The following is a 14762-nucleotide window of genomic DNA, read 5'->3' as shown; positions in this document are numbered from 1 at the left end:
CCCTTCTTTCACAGGGCTTCTATGTGATTATGTGGTTTCGTGAAGGGATGTAGCAGTTGAGGAGTCATCCATGGAGCTTTGCCCTTCACCGTTATAGCCATGTTTTTTTCCACTTTCATGACAGTCCTGTGCCCCTCTCCCCACAAATGCGGCAGTCTGATTGTATTACTTTTACACCAGCTATTCAGTGATAGCCTTTCAAAGTGGTTGGGTTGTTTGAGCTGGTAGGAACCCCTATCACTGAGCCCATGCACAGAATGCACCATGCTACCATTTTAAAAGAGTAACTCATTGCTCCTTTTTGTTGCCACTAGTTTTTAAAATGTTTCATTTCTGTTGTATACTAAAAAAATATTAGAATGGGTTGTTAGTCATACACCAAGCTCATGATAGCCCCTGCAATTCTACTTGTGGACCTACGGTCTTTCTCATACAGTTGGAACCATCTTTTGTTTTATTTAAAATTGTTTTTAGAACATCTGCTGCAAAATCTTCCCAGGGTGGCATGTATATTTTCTTTAAAAGTACAGAATGAATTAATTTAATACAGCAGTTCAGAAATAATGGTCAGTGAGGACAAGTGTGTCTTCAAGGTGTTAATGAAGACCTACAAGGAAGGAATTTGTGAAACATCAAGTGTAAGTTCATCTAGGCCTTTGCCTTTCTACTGGCAAAACTGTCTAACCTTGAAAAGTTGAAAAGTGAGAAGGGGTTCTATAGGCCAGCATTACTGTATGGTATCTTTTGCTATGTAGTCACTGTACTTCCAAATATCACCTTTTAATGATTAGTATCCTGGTGCCTTTGAATACAAAAACTAGGTTGTGCTTTCCAGTTGAAATTTCCTTAAGATTAAAGCATAATCTTAGAGCAAATTATGCATTTTTAAGGACATTTTAAAATATTTCTTATAAAGCTATCCCTTAGGATTAAGACACTGCAATTATTGTTTTAATCCATAAAGTATTAGAAATGTAGAATTTTTAAAACTTTGGCTTTTCACCTAATTACAGATGGTCCTCTTCCTGACCCAAATATGATCCGTGCCAATGTGCCAAACCAGATGAGTCGCTTGCAGACACCACCAGGTAGGAATTCAGAGATAATGAAGCCCAAGCAACTTAGATGAATAGGAATTTAATCCTCTGTTTCCTCTGGATAATGTGAAAGAGAAACTGACGATTAAATTAGTCCTTTCTATCCCATTCGGTTTTTTAAAATTGGGTTCGTGATGTGTTTCATAACAGTAATTTCACTTTGGATTTTCCTGCATAATGATTTCTTGATTTAGGAAAGAAGTGGTTGCTATTTAGATGCAGCTAAATTCAACACAATTTGTGGTTCACCAATCCATTTAGATGGTTAGAGCAGTCATGCCGGCCACATGACCTTGGAGGTGTCTATGGACAACATTGGCTCTTCGGCTTAGAAATGGAGATGAGCACCAACCACCAGAGTCGGACGTGACTGGACTTAATGTCAGGGGAAACCTTTACCTTTACTTTTAGGATACCAGAATAGAAATGCTTTAAAACATTTACATTATTTAATATACAAAACATGTAGATACTTAAAATATAAAGAAAAATCTTCTGGAACACAGGAGCAGATATATGTTCATGGCAGAAAAGAAACCAGCTTTTGTTCCCTGAGTAATTTTTTCTAAAAAAATACTTGAATGAAATCACATTTTGCTCATGCTAATGTTCAATCACACTTTAACTGCCAGCCAGTTTGACCATTCTCTGCTACCCCAATCCATCGAATTATGTTTTTGCATATTGGCTGATTCTTGCTTTTGCTTTTGGAGAGTTTTTCTATACCTCCTTACTGCTATTTGGATGCTTTCCTCTGTCTCTGGGTAATGTTACAACCTCATGGTTTCTGCTATAAGCTTTGCTGATTGATGTATCTCTTTCTACTCTGCTTTTTATAATTTTGCCCAGTTCTGTGTTTTAATGACATATTTTCCTAAATTAATAATAATTTTAATGACATATTTTCCTGGATCTTCCACTGGTTTTGTCTTTGAATATGTAAAAATAGTTCCTACCCTTTCTCAGCACTTGTGTCACTTGTGTTTCTGCAAATACATAATATAAAATATGTCTTCCTCATTTTGCTGGGGCGTATATGATGTATCTGCTCTTTTTATAAACCATTTTCTTTGGTGAGATAAAGCTGGGTATAAATAAATATAATAAATATAATAATGATATTTCTAGTGGCATGGACTGTCCAAATCTAGTATTTACCCATCAGACTTAGCTTTCTCACTTTTTTATTTCTGATGTATTCCAACTCCTTTTTTAGAATTTTTACTCTGAATGTGTTTTTCTTTCTGCAAACTTCTTTGCATCCATTTTCTGTCACTTGGGCTTCAAACTACATTTTTATCAAGCTTACTGCTCCACTAAATTGTATCTCTTAAACTCTCCTTACATTCACTGTATTTCATAGGTACTTTTCATAAATTAACAATCCTAGTTACATCTACTGTACTTAGTCAATCAGTGTCTTTTATTTATTCCTTTCTATGTAATATCAATACTTCTTTCACTTGATACCTCCATCTCTTCTGTTATTGATTTTATAACGTTCTTCTTTTTTCTCTCTTACACATGAATCTGTGTGTGGCATGACATAAACATTCTAATGACTTCAGTCTTTGTTTTAAACATGTGAACTTGCAGGAATGAATCAGTTTGGCTCAATGAACATGCAGATGCCATCGGTTGGACCCCGGCAAACTCCTCCCCTTCAGCATCCTGCACAGCTAAGCCAGACAGGGACCATGAGCCAGGTCAGTTGATCTTCAATGAGTGTGATGTCCAAACTGTTTCTATGTATAGAGTCCATTTCACTTTTTATTCAGTTCTACTTTAAGTTCCTTTGAATAAGGTGTGTAGGAAATCTTCAAAGAGTGGATTTACTGAGCTGTTGGAATTATAATAGGAAGGGAGTCCCACTTAGGCCTCTTGTACTGATAGTCTGAGTATAATAAATAATAATAAAAGTTTATTTATAACCCTCCCTATCTCCCTGGAGGGACTCAGGCCAGCTTACAGACATAAAACATAAAAACTGGCAAACATGCAGTGCCATTTCAACAACATAATACATCTATGCAAATAAGTTAAAGTAGAATAAAATAATGGCTGATAATCTGGCAATCAACATCATGGAACACACAGTTGAGTAATTAAGTTGTACGAAGTATAAAAATATAAAATATATAGCTCTATGGCTGAAAAAATTGATTTACAGATGTGAGAAAGAGGGTGGGGTAGCAGTAAATGTACTATATTGTAATGACCTTGCAATGTCAGAGCAATCTGAACTCTTTGACTATTACACAGATACAAGCAAATGGTACAGTATTATATTACTTCATAGTTTATATTTTCTTACAGATGGGATTTTCCCCACGTATGCAACAGCAAGGGGTTGGACAGCCTTCTAATCAAAGTCAGTTTCTGCAGCAGAACCAGTTTCCTGCATTGTCACCAGGAATGAATCCAGCAAACACGCCTATGACTCAACCTGGCAGTCAGACTCCTACTTCTCAAGTATGTTGAGTGAAGTGTCACTGGTAGGCTCTTGGAATGGGGTTTTATCTGTATGCTTGGGATTGATAACAAGGAAATAGGTTGCTTCATACAGATTAGATAGTGGCACCATTAGTAATTAAGGGGACCACCTTCCTCCTAATTCTTCATATCCTCATTGGAGAATGTCTTGTAAATTGTTCAAACTTTAATCTCAAATAACAATCAGCTAGAGAGCTTTGATTGGATGGTAGTGAACCAGAACTCTACACATTCTTCAAGTATACTACCAGCAAACCCCGTTATCACAAATACAGGGTGGGATGGAAAGCTGATAATACAGTAGAGCCCTGCTAATCTGAGCCCCGCTAATACGATCATCTGGATTATCCGAGGCAAATGTCCTCCCCCCCTCGCTCACTCACCCTGCCGGGTCCTGGTGCTGCCTTGCTCACTCGCTCCTTTGCCGGGCCCCAGGGCCTCCCTGAATGGGGCGCTGGGCGGAGGAAAGAGTGCCTCTTCCCTTCGCCCAGTGTCCAGCGCCCCGTTCAGTGAGGCTGCGGTGCATGCTCTTTGCCTAGCAATGAGCTCCGGGGCCTCCCTGAATGGGGCAGTGGGTGGAGGAAAGAGTGACTTTTCCCTTCGCCAAGCGGCCATTTGGGGAGGCCCCAGTGCGTGTTGCTAGGCAGCAAGCACGCACCGGGACTTCTCTTAACCGGGCCTCCCTGGTATCCGGGGAGTTTGGTTATTCGAGATTGAGCCCGCCCTATTATCTCGGATAACTGAAACTCTACTGTACTATGAGTTCTTAGAGTGAATTTTGAATTGAATGTTGAATGAATCCAGAAACCGATAGTTATAATTTCCTCTGTACAGGCACAAATGACCAGCTCTTCCTGTCCTGTGACTTCTCCTGCTGTGGCTTCAGGTTCCCAAGGGAGCCATATTCATTGCCCCCCTGTTCCACAGTCTACTTTGCATAGAAACTCTCCTTCTCCAGTTCCAAGTCGTACTCCTACACCTCACCATACGCCCCCAGGTCTGATACCCCAACAGCAGCAGCAGCAACAGCAGCAGCAGCAGCAGCAGCCACCAGCACCACCACAAGCGACAATTGCTTCTGCTCCTGCCACAGTGTCTCAAGCAATGGCATCTGGACCGCAGCCTCAAACTATGCATCCCCCCCAGAGACAAACTCCAACGCCTCCCCAGGCTCAATTGACTCCACAAGTGCAGCCTCCAGTCTCTGTGACCCCTTCAGCAGAGCAGCAGCTGCCACAGCAGCCTCTTTCACAGCAGAGCACCACTGCATCTGTACCCACCCCAACAGCAGCACTGCAGTCTCAGCATCCTACAACACCTGTAAGGAGACATAGTTGCTACTGAGTTTGAAATGTTTCTATGATTTTTTGGGTACACAATATAAATAGCTAAATGCTTTTTTATTACTTTAATGCCAATGATTTTGTGGATGAGCAAAATAGTATGTTTGCTAATCCGATCATCTGAACTTTAGCACTTGTACTGTCTTCAGCAAGCCTTGTTTAAAAGAAATTTAATGTTATCTCAAAGATATATATAATACTGAGTATATGAACTGTGAAACTTTTTTATATGAAGCATATGTGGTGTAAGACCATAAAACTAAGTGTACTTCCATAGGGCGCAAGGATCGATTGTGTCAAACTTATTGTAAAGAACATCTACATGTTCTTTGAAGTTGCCAAAGATACATAGTGCTGGTTATGGCCTTTAAAGTCCTATACCTCTCAGATCCAGGATATTGGCTGATCACATCTCCCTGTATGAACCTGCCCTGGCCCTGAGATCCAAAGGAGAGGCCCTTCTCTCAGTGCCATCTCCATTAGAAGTTCAGTGGGAATGAGAGTGCGGACCTTCTCTCTCAGTGATTGCCCCTCAACTCTTGGAACTCCCTGCCCAGGGAAGCCAGAAAGGCCCTCTCCATACTATCCTTCTGACAGTAGTCTAAAACCTTTATATTCAAACAGGTTTTAGACATTTTAAAGATCAAGTCAGGGGGTGTTGTGGTTTTAGCTATGAGTAGGTTTTTAATTGGTTTTAAGGGTTTTACCCTGAAATTTTATTTTTATTTTAATGCTTGTATATTTTAGGCTTTAAATTATATTATATGGTTTGACTGTAAGCTACTTTGAGTCTCTTTTTAGAGGGAAAAAGTGGAGAATAATAATAATAATAATAATAATAATAATAATAATTATTATTATTATTATTATTATTATTAGCTGAGGATATGATCAATGGTTTCGTCGGTTTCCTTGCACAGTCTGCATTTTGGGTCAGCAGCTGATGCTGTGTCATAATAAAATAATAATAATAATAATAATAATAATAATAATAATACACAGACACAAAACGAAGCAAAATTTTAATTTTTTTGCATTTTTGCAAGATCTAAAACCCCAGTATATCTAAAATGTTGGGTTTTCTGTTTAGCTTTCACAGACGGGTGCAAATATTGATGGGCAAGTATCAAACCCACCATCTGCCAGCAGTGCAGATGTCAACGCTCAACAGACTGCTCCTGAGCAGCAGCAGCAGCAGCAACAACAACAACCTCTGCCTGAAATCAAAATGGAAGTTAAAATGGAAGAGGAAGAGTTAGAACAGACAGATTTGCAAATGGAAGAAAAACCAGAGGTGAGTTTTTGGAATGCACCGTGGATTGGTCTAGTGATTATTATTTTGTTTTATCACATTTGATCCTGTTACTCATCCAAAAGCTCAGCATGATGTATTTCATCCATAAACAGCTGTATGCAGTAAAAGGAGTGTGAATGGTTCAAGGCTACTTGTGTCATACCTGAGCATGAGTTTTAATCCAAGTTTGTCCAGATCCAGCAATCCATCTGATACCATTCTGACCTATAGATCAAGAAAGTTTGTAAACAAAATTTAAAGGCTTCAAAGTTGTGTGTTTGGTGGTCATATTATATGACTCAGTACTACAAATGCACAGTTTAATTTGAGGAGATAAGAAACTGATATTTTTGACTTGTCAAATTATCCAACAATGCTGGTATAGTAAATTTCATTGCAGCTAAAGGAGAAAGGGGCCCAATTCTACCATGCACTTGTGTCTTCCTATCCTTGCTTCATCAAGGGAGGATAGCAACGCAGATGAAGATGTGGGAAAGAACTCATCCTACCTTACCCCTTGAAGAAGACAAAATGGTTATATTCCCTCATCCCTGCTAGCAGCCATAACTGCTGTACAGTTCTGGCTGTTTCTTACATTTTAGCTTTAGGTCTTTAAATTAAAACTCTCTGAGAGTGGCAGAGGAGACCTGGAAAATGGCCTGTGCTGAGGCAGAAACAATTTTTATAGATAACCCTGTTCTTCCTTTAGAGTTTGACTAAAGCTGAGTGAGAAACAGCCAACCATGTACAGCAGATTTAGCTGTTGATGACAGTGGCATTTTTGCCTTTTCCACATACTTTTTCTTAGTCTAGAAGGGGAGCAGCAGCACCATCATTACTCTAGCCATGGTTTGCTGCTAAATTCCAGCAGCAAATGATATTATGGTAATATGTTAGCAGCTTTAAAACAAACTGGTTTTTATTTTTCTATGAGTTTTGTGGATTTGAACCTGGGGAAACTGACTATTGATAAGCAGATTGATTTCTTTCACATTTCAGCACTAAATAACTAAAGATCAAAAAGATCTCTACTACCTTATGCAGACCATTGAAAACTTAGAGCAAGGATCATGGTTTGCATCTTTCTGTATTCTGTTACATTCTATCCCATTTCCACAATTGTATAAATATGCTTGATACCTGAAGCCTTAATACTACTCAATGCTTGATCCAAAAATGGGTTTATATTCACAAAAACTTATGTAAACATTTTAAAAAGTTAATCTTACAGGTACTGTATTGCCATGTTTCTTTTTTCTCCCCTTTAATCCATCCTTTTTATGCTGCAATTAACTAACATAGCAACTTTGATAATATATAATGGCAATAGCATATTGATGCATTTGTAGTTGATAAGTGGGGACTTTCATATCCCATAAGCTGAATTTTGCTCTCCCCTTTTCTGTGCTGCATTCACATCATAATGTTGTGTAAATGTGTCATTTGGTTATATGTTACTTGGTTTTCACACATTTTTCTATTAAGGCATTCTAAGGGAATAAATAGTGCTTGACATTTCATGTGATGGTAAATATTTCGGATTAGGGCGTGGTAGTCCCCCTGCTGATGTTGGGGATAGCATATAGCGGGGTTAGGCAACTGCCATCTAGCTCGGAGCTGCTTTTCAGGTTGACCAGGTGCTGAAGAACAACGTTTTGTCGTGGGGTAGGGGAATACTAAAATTTTTGGCTTAAAACATAAAAATAAAAAAATGTGGAAGATAGATTATAGTGACTTGGAACTAATTAAAACACTTCACTCTAAATTCATTAAAATCCATAATTTGGTACTAACACATTATTATAAGTTTGACTATTATTAAACATATATTTATATCTAAATACCTTAAATATTCTTAATTGGACTTTAAAGTGATACTGACTATGATGCTGACCTTTTGAAAAATGACATTGGCTATGATGTTCATTATTCCATTAGCTATGTATTTTTGTCTTTTGACTCTTGTGCATTTAGTGATTTGCCATTGATTTATGGCAGCAAACTACAATGTCAGACTTAAAAAAACTTTTAGGTAGTATTGGAAGCTGCAAAAGGGGTGTGTGGGGAGAAACTTGAACATTGTATATGGTCTGTAGACTGCACATTACCTTTCCCTGGCACATAGCATCTTGTTTTAATTGATGGGGTTATATGTTATTTTATGCAATTGTTCTGTGAATTTATTTTGTTATTATTTTATTTGTTATATATTCTATTGCATTTTGTGTGTCCTGCATTATTGTGTACTTTTTTGTGAGCTGCTCTGAGTCCTTTCGGGGAGATGTTGGGCAGGGTACAAATAAAGTTGTTTATTATTATTATTATTATTATTATTATTATTATTATTACTACTACTACTACTACTACTACTACTACTAAATTGATTCCTTCTAAAGTTCTTATTATCTCATTCCAGGTTAAAGTAGAATCCATGGTAGAAGAATGTAAACCTGAAGCAACAGAGCAAGAAGAGAAGAAACCAGAAGTGAAGCAAGAGGTGAAGGAGGAAGAGGAAAGACCAAGTACTCCAGGTACTCAGTCTTCACCAGCGTCAGGACAGTCAAAGAGAAAAAGTAAGTTAAACTTCTCTTACCAACATCTTACAGAAGCCAAGTAATTCCATCAAGTTCAGAGACTTGAACATCCATGTCATATTTTGGTAACATAAATTTTACGTAGAATGCTATTTTTGGCTAGTGAAACCTTGTTTGGAAGATAGTCCTGTGAAATGTGTTGTTCAATATCAGCATAGCTGGATATTTACTATATACATTAACCCTTCAGTAAATTGTATTAGATTGCCTGTTTTATTATAACATACTTCTGACTTTTACAAGTTAGAACTGCATCTAGCACTTGAAATTGTTTGAAGACATTGCAAGAAGTCCTGTTTTTATGGAATAACATATTCCTGATTCAATTAATTACTTAAAAATGTATTGTCTTTCTTTTAAAAAGTTTTCAAGCCAGAAGAGTTGAGGCAGGCACTTATGCCAACTTTGGAGGCACTTTACCGTCAGGACCCTGAGTCCCTTCCTTTCAGGCAGCCTGTGGATCCCCAGCTACTAGGAATTCCGGTAAGTATACAATAAAATTAATTGATTTCTCCTAATATAAAGCAGATTTTGTGTCATATAGTTCTTATTTTTCTTTCTGTATTACAGTACCTGTAAGAAACCATTAGAAATCTCTTTCAGAAGGAGATTATGTTATTTCTGTTTGGAAATTTAGTAGTTTAGAATTTTTCTCATTGACTGGCTAGAAGCAAGTTTCATTACAATTTCTGGGATGGGCAGATAGTTTCTCAAGGTTTAATTTAGTAATATTTGCTAGGCAAATGTTGAGAGCTTCAGCTGGAAGAAAATGAGATCCAAGATCTTCAACCAAGGATTCAGAATTCTAAATTGTGTTACCTTTTTTGGTCAGGATTATTTTGATATAGTGAAGAACCCCATGGATCTTTCTACCATCAAGAGGAAGCTTGACACAGGACAGTATCAGGAGCCCTGGCAATACGTTGATGACATTTGGCTTATGTTCAATAATGCCTGGCTTTACAACCGCAAAACATCTAGAGTGTATAAGTATTGTTCCAAGTTGGCAGAGGTGTTTGAGCAGGAAATTGATCCAGTTATGCAGAGCCTTGGATATTGCTGTGGACGAAAGGTGAGGAAGACTGGGGTGAATATCAGGAAACTGTACCAGTTGTCAAAATAATTGAGTACCTTATTTTAAAAATTCTTCTGACAATTTTGAACAAAATATGGGCATCAAATACGATAGCCTAGAAAATTCTGACCCCTTCCCTCCTAATCTGACATTGATTCTGGGGTAAAGTGTTTTATAAATTCAAATTGACACTTGGATAATGAACACAAATGTTTTTGATTCTTATAGATTAATATACATTATTGAAATTGTCCATATATATTCATGTATTACTTAAGTCAGTGCTTCTAAATCATCTTGGAGGCTTTCATTTTAGATGTTTCTTGTGCATATTTGCTTTAAAATAGTTCTAACAGTGTTCAGTGGCATAGACTTTCTGAGTAATATGTAAAGGATTGCTACCTGTTAAGCTATATTATGCTGCTGTAGAAAAAGTATATTTAAGCATTGGAAAGCATTGAATGAATTAGTATTTTGATGTATTAATTAGCCCCACAAAATATTCACTGAGACCAAAAGCTGTTTCTGTATGTAGACAATGTTGATTATGAATTACGAAAACACAGTCTATTATCTCTTAGACTGTAAACTTATTCTGGCAAGTTAATGTTGCACATTATTTGAGAACTCAATTCATGATCGTAATACAGACACCTTTATTTATTTATTGCCTCTTAATCCACAGTAAAATAATAAATATGGCTCCGGTACAAACCAATATTCAGTACTAGTCTGTTGAAACTTTTGGTACAGAGCCCACCTCTGGGCCAAATGACCCACAGGATATGGTTGGTACCTTTGAGTTCAGACTACATTCTGATCACCATAGTAGTAGAAGCAACGGAAGTTCCTTGGATATCAATAAGCAACCTGTTCCCCATTTCCTCTTTTTTTACAGTTGGAGTTTTCACCACAGACATTATGTTGCTATGGAAAACAGTTATGCACAATCCCAAGGGATGCTACATATTACAGTTACCAAAACAGGTAAGAAAGCATTTTGCTCTGTGCCTGATGTAAAAATGGTGGCAGATGGATTCAGGCACCCTGTTAAATTTTTAGCAGTCTTGCCATAGCAACAGCTGGCCAGTTGCAGCATTGCCTTTTCCCCCATTTCAAGGAACTAGGATATTTATATAAAACCTTTATATATGCTTTTGCATATATATGCTGTTGCAACAAACCTTTCGTCCTTTTTACTCCTTACCAAAACAGCACAAAGCATGCATGCCTGCATCTTGATGTCACTGTCTTTTTGGCTTCAGCCCCCCCCCCCCCCCCCGCCCCAGGTGTTTTTTTATGTTCAGATTCATTCAGTTGTCTTGTCCACAGCTATGATAGTTAAACTGCTATGGCTAATAGGCAAATTAAAAAGCAGCATGTTTACTGATTGGAGCATAGATCTTCTTGAGTTGATGTCCTTCTCCATTTTAAAAAGTTAGAATCTCTGTGGTAGTCTGTGTATGTGCCTGGGGTCTTTTTATGCTTCTATATCAACAAATATCTGATTAGAAAAGTGTATTAATATGTCTATTGAAGACTGAAACAACATTGAGGAGACATAAGATTAGGAGACACGTTATCTGTTTTTTGCCCGCTTATATTTTACTGTTACTGCAAAGCATATTATTCTAGTGAGAATCTGAAGGGGAAAATTGGGTTTTCTATCTTTAAAAAACTAGCTTCAAATTTGTGTAACTACTGCTTCAGGGAGCCAGTATATATATAAAATGGATTGAGTATGGGCTGTGACCAGAGCTCGAATCTGCTCAGTCATGGAATCCAACTGGATTACCTTGGGCAGGTCACATTTTCTCAGCCCCAGAGAAAGGGAGCTAAAGCAATTCCCTCTGAACAAATCTTGCAAATAAAATCCTGTGATAGGTTTATTTGAGCATCACCATAAGATGGAAATGACATGAAGGCATACAACAATAGCTACTTGAAACACATTGTTTTGAGTTTCACATGAAATACTGAGTTGCTATGTATATATCTAAAGAGCTGTTATAAGCATAGTCAAGAAGTTGGGCATTTTTCCTGAGAACTTTGATAATTAATCAAGTTATATCACAAACTGCTTTTCAGATACGCTTTATCTCCAAAGCAATATGCTGTGTAAGACAAACCCACATTAATTAGTGTGCTTATCTGGATTCTGTCCTTTTGAATGTATTGGCATTTTTATCATTCTGTCAGTGTAAACAAGAAATATATTATGCCCTGGAAAAAGGAGGACCCATAAGGAAGGGATCCATTCCTTAGCAACTATATTTCCCATAGTGTTGATTTTCTTTTGCTTTAAGATATTGTCGCAATTTTGTTTTTTGTTTTTGTTCCCTTTTGTTGTGCTTGAGCGCTCAAATTAACTTACCTATCAGTGAAAAGGCTGAAGTTTCTGTACACTCTGAGGGTTAAAAACATCTAGAAAAAAACTCAAATTTAATCCTGATAAGATGCAATTCCTTTAATATCCTAACAAATTAATGGACATTAGCATTTCAAATCTTAAAAGCATGTCTATGCTATAGTCCTTTGTATTAAAGTACCTAACATTTTTTGCAGATTATAATCACTGCTTTAAACACTTCAGGAGGGAAAGACAGTGCTCTGTCAACCTATTCTGAAGATGAATTCTTCCTTGCTTCTTTTTAGCCTTCTCCTGGCAGATGTCCTTATGAAAAAATTGCTACCCTGATGCAAGTGTCAGGGCAGCAATTTCTCTTGCCCTCTTTCTTCTTCATTTTCATTCTTTGCTTTATGTAGCATTGATTATTGAAATGAGGAGAACTGAAATTGAATACACTTTATTTGCTATAATTTGCTGCTTGTGATCCCATTTGAGAGATTTAATGCTAATCTGTGCTTTGCCTTGGCTTTCTGCTTTGTGTTGTCCTGTCTTGATTCTGTGTTTTTGTTTTTCGTCCTGCAAACCCCCATTTCTTTGTTTGTGTTTGTGTATTGTTTTTTTTATTTCTCCTTCATGCTTGTCGTTGTCTGCACTTGGCTTTGATTGCAAAAAAACCAAACCAAAACAAACAAACCAAAAAAAACCAACCAAACACAAACTCTGGGTCCCATAAATCTTCATCATTGAATGTCCCTGTCGCCGTTGATGACCTGCTCTCTGCTCCCGCCCCCCTCCTTGGCCTGATGTGATTGGTGGCTCCGTTGCTTGGCTTGGGCTGTCTTGTGTGGACGGAACAGTTCACCCAAATATGGCCTTCTTGCCGACAGGTATCATTTCTGTGAGAAGTGCTTCAACGAAATCCAAGGGGAGAGCGTTGCTTTGGGGGATGACCCATCACAACCACAAACGTGAGTAGCTATGTTACCTCCCCCCAATCATTGTATCATTAGTCTCATCATAGTAAAAATGCCACAGTTTTAAAGAAAATGTAAGCCACTTAGAATAAGATGTAATATTATATTAATACCTTGTGGCAGTTGCAGGAGGAATCAAAAGAACGGCATTTGTTGAAAAACACAGACCAAATCATTGCTTTAAAACATCAGGCTGTATTTTTGGAAGAATAGGAAATACCACTTCTTTCAAATGTAAAGATTATCCCAGTTTGTTTGGGAAATATTTAAATAATAAATAAAAATATGAACAATATAACATTCATTCCTAAAGCTATGTCTAATGAATATTATACTTTGCCATATCAAACAAAATGTTAATATTTGACACATTGTCTCATTCAAGCAGTTATATAACTCATTTTTATCTGTTACATTATAAAATGGCCTTTCTGTAATATGTAAACATCTATCCCCCACATGGTTAAATTAGCTTTAAAACATTTTTCAATGGAATGCATCTGATTTTAACAAACCTAATTTTTAAATCAGTTATTATTGTGAAATGGCATGTGCATGCTAAAAATGATGTGTGCCAACTTTCAAAGATATAAGAATGTTAACTAGTCCAGACTTTCTAAACAATTCCATATCCAGGGCACTCTCCCTAAAAGAAGTGCAGCCTTAGAGGCACATACCATATTTCAATTCATTGGGGTAACTGTAGCATCATGTCTTCTGAGGCTCTTATTGCATGGGGGGAGCCCTTTGGTATTCCATTCTGATATATTAATTTGAGTTTCTTCAGTAAAGCATTTCCAAAACAATGTAAAAAGTAAGAACAAAATTTGATGTCTGAATAAAACCACAACCAACCAATTAAACAGTAAGCTAATGACAAGATTTAATTGGCTAATATTAAAAGACACCAACAATTCAATTTCACCTTGACAAAAAAGCCCTATTGTGTGGTACTTAAATAATCATAGAGTATCTGACTCATAAACCCACCCATAGGGGTCTTTCAGATATGAAATACCATTGCTAAAAACCTCTCTCCTTTGTTTTTATTCACTTAATCTCTGAAAGAGGACTTAACAATTGCCATTGGTTGGAGTGCTGCATTAGTCCCCTCAAGGGCCACCCACTCCTAATGCACATCTGTTAAAAATAAGAGTGATATTTTGTTCTAAAAAGTTCCCTATGCATTTTGTGTCATAGGGAGTAATTTTGTTCCATCAGTCTGAGAACCACAAAATCTCTTTCTAGCTAGTTGATTTCCCGTTCGCTTGCTTCCTAATTTTGAAAAGGTCTTTCCTGGATCCAGCAACAGGGAGGAGGGCAAAGCCATTTCAGAATTCCAACCACTAGATGTTATGGGAGGAGATTTCTTAAAAAATCGCCTTGAGGACTACATGCAACCCATGGGCTTTTCTATTAATATGACAAAGCTTCAAAAGCTGATCTCAGAGACAAGGCAATTCTATGTCAGATAACATGGTTCTTTTAAGCACTTTGAATTGAACTTAGAAGCAAATTGTTTAGTTGTCTGAAGCCACATGA

The 14762-nt window shown here is 37.3% G+C and overlaps 1 protein-coding gene across 2 annotated transcripts in view; it reads left to right on the top strand.

Annotated features, from left to right (window-relative positions):
• ep300 (E1A binding protein p300) overlaps window positions 1-14762 on the top strand; it is an 84728-nt gene that overhangs the window by 53584 nt on the left and 16382 nt on the right. The window contains exons 11-20 of one of the 2 annotated variants that reach the window (XM_008110739.3): window positions 1014-1088; window positions 2694-2803; window positions 3414-3569; window positions 4425-4910; window positions 6024-6227; window positions 8644-8800; window positions 9186-9304; window positions 9654-9893; window positions 10795-10883; window positions 13134-13214. In XM_008110739.3, the coding sequence (XP_008108946.2) occupies window positions 1014-1088; window positions 2694-2803; window positions 3414-3569; window positions 4425-4910; window positions 6024-6227; window positions 8644-8800; window positions 9186-9304; window positions 9654-9893; window positions 10795-10883; window positions 13134-13214 (1717 nt within the window). Of the gene's footprint in view, window positions 1-1013; window positions 1089-2693; window positions 2804-3413; window positions 3570-4424; window positions 4911-6023; window positions 6228-8643; window positions 8801-9185; window positions 9305-9653; window positions 9894-10794; window positions 10884-13103; window positions 13215-14762 lie in introns of both variants that reach the window. The other variant, XM_062982891.1, reaches the window with a different exon arrangement.

This window comes from Anolis carolinensis, chromosome 5, assembly GCF_035594765.1.
Source record: "Anolis carolinensis isolate JA03-04 chromosome 5, rAnoCar3.1.pri, whole genome shotgun sequence".
NCBI classification, from domain to species: domain Eukaryota; kingdom Metazoa; phylum Chordata; class Lepidosauria; order Squamata; family Dactyloidae; genus Anolis; species Anolis carolinensis.
This window is presented reverse-complemented; position numbering and strand designations above follow the sequence as displayed.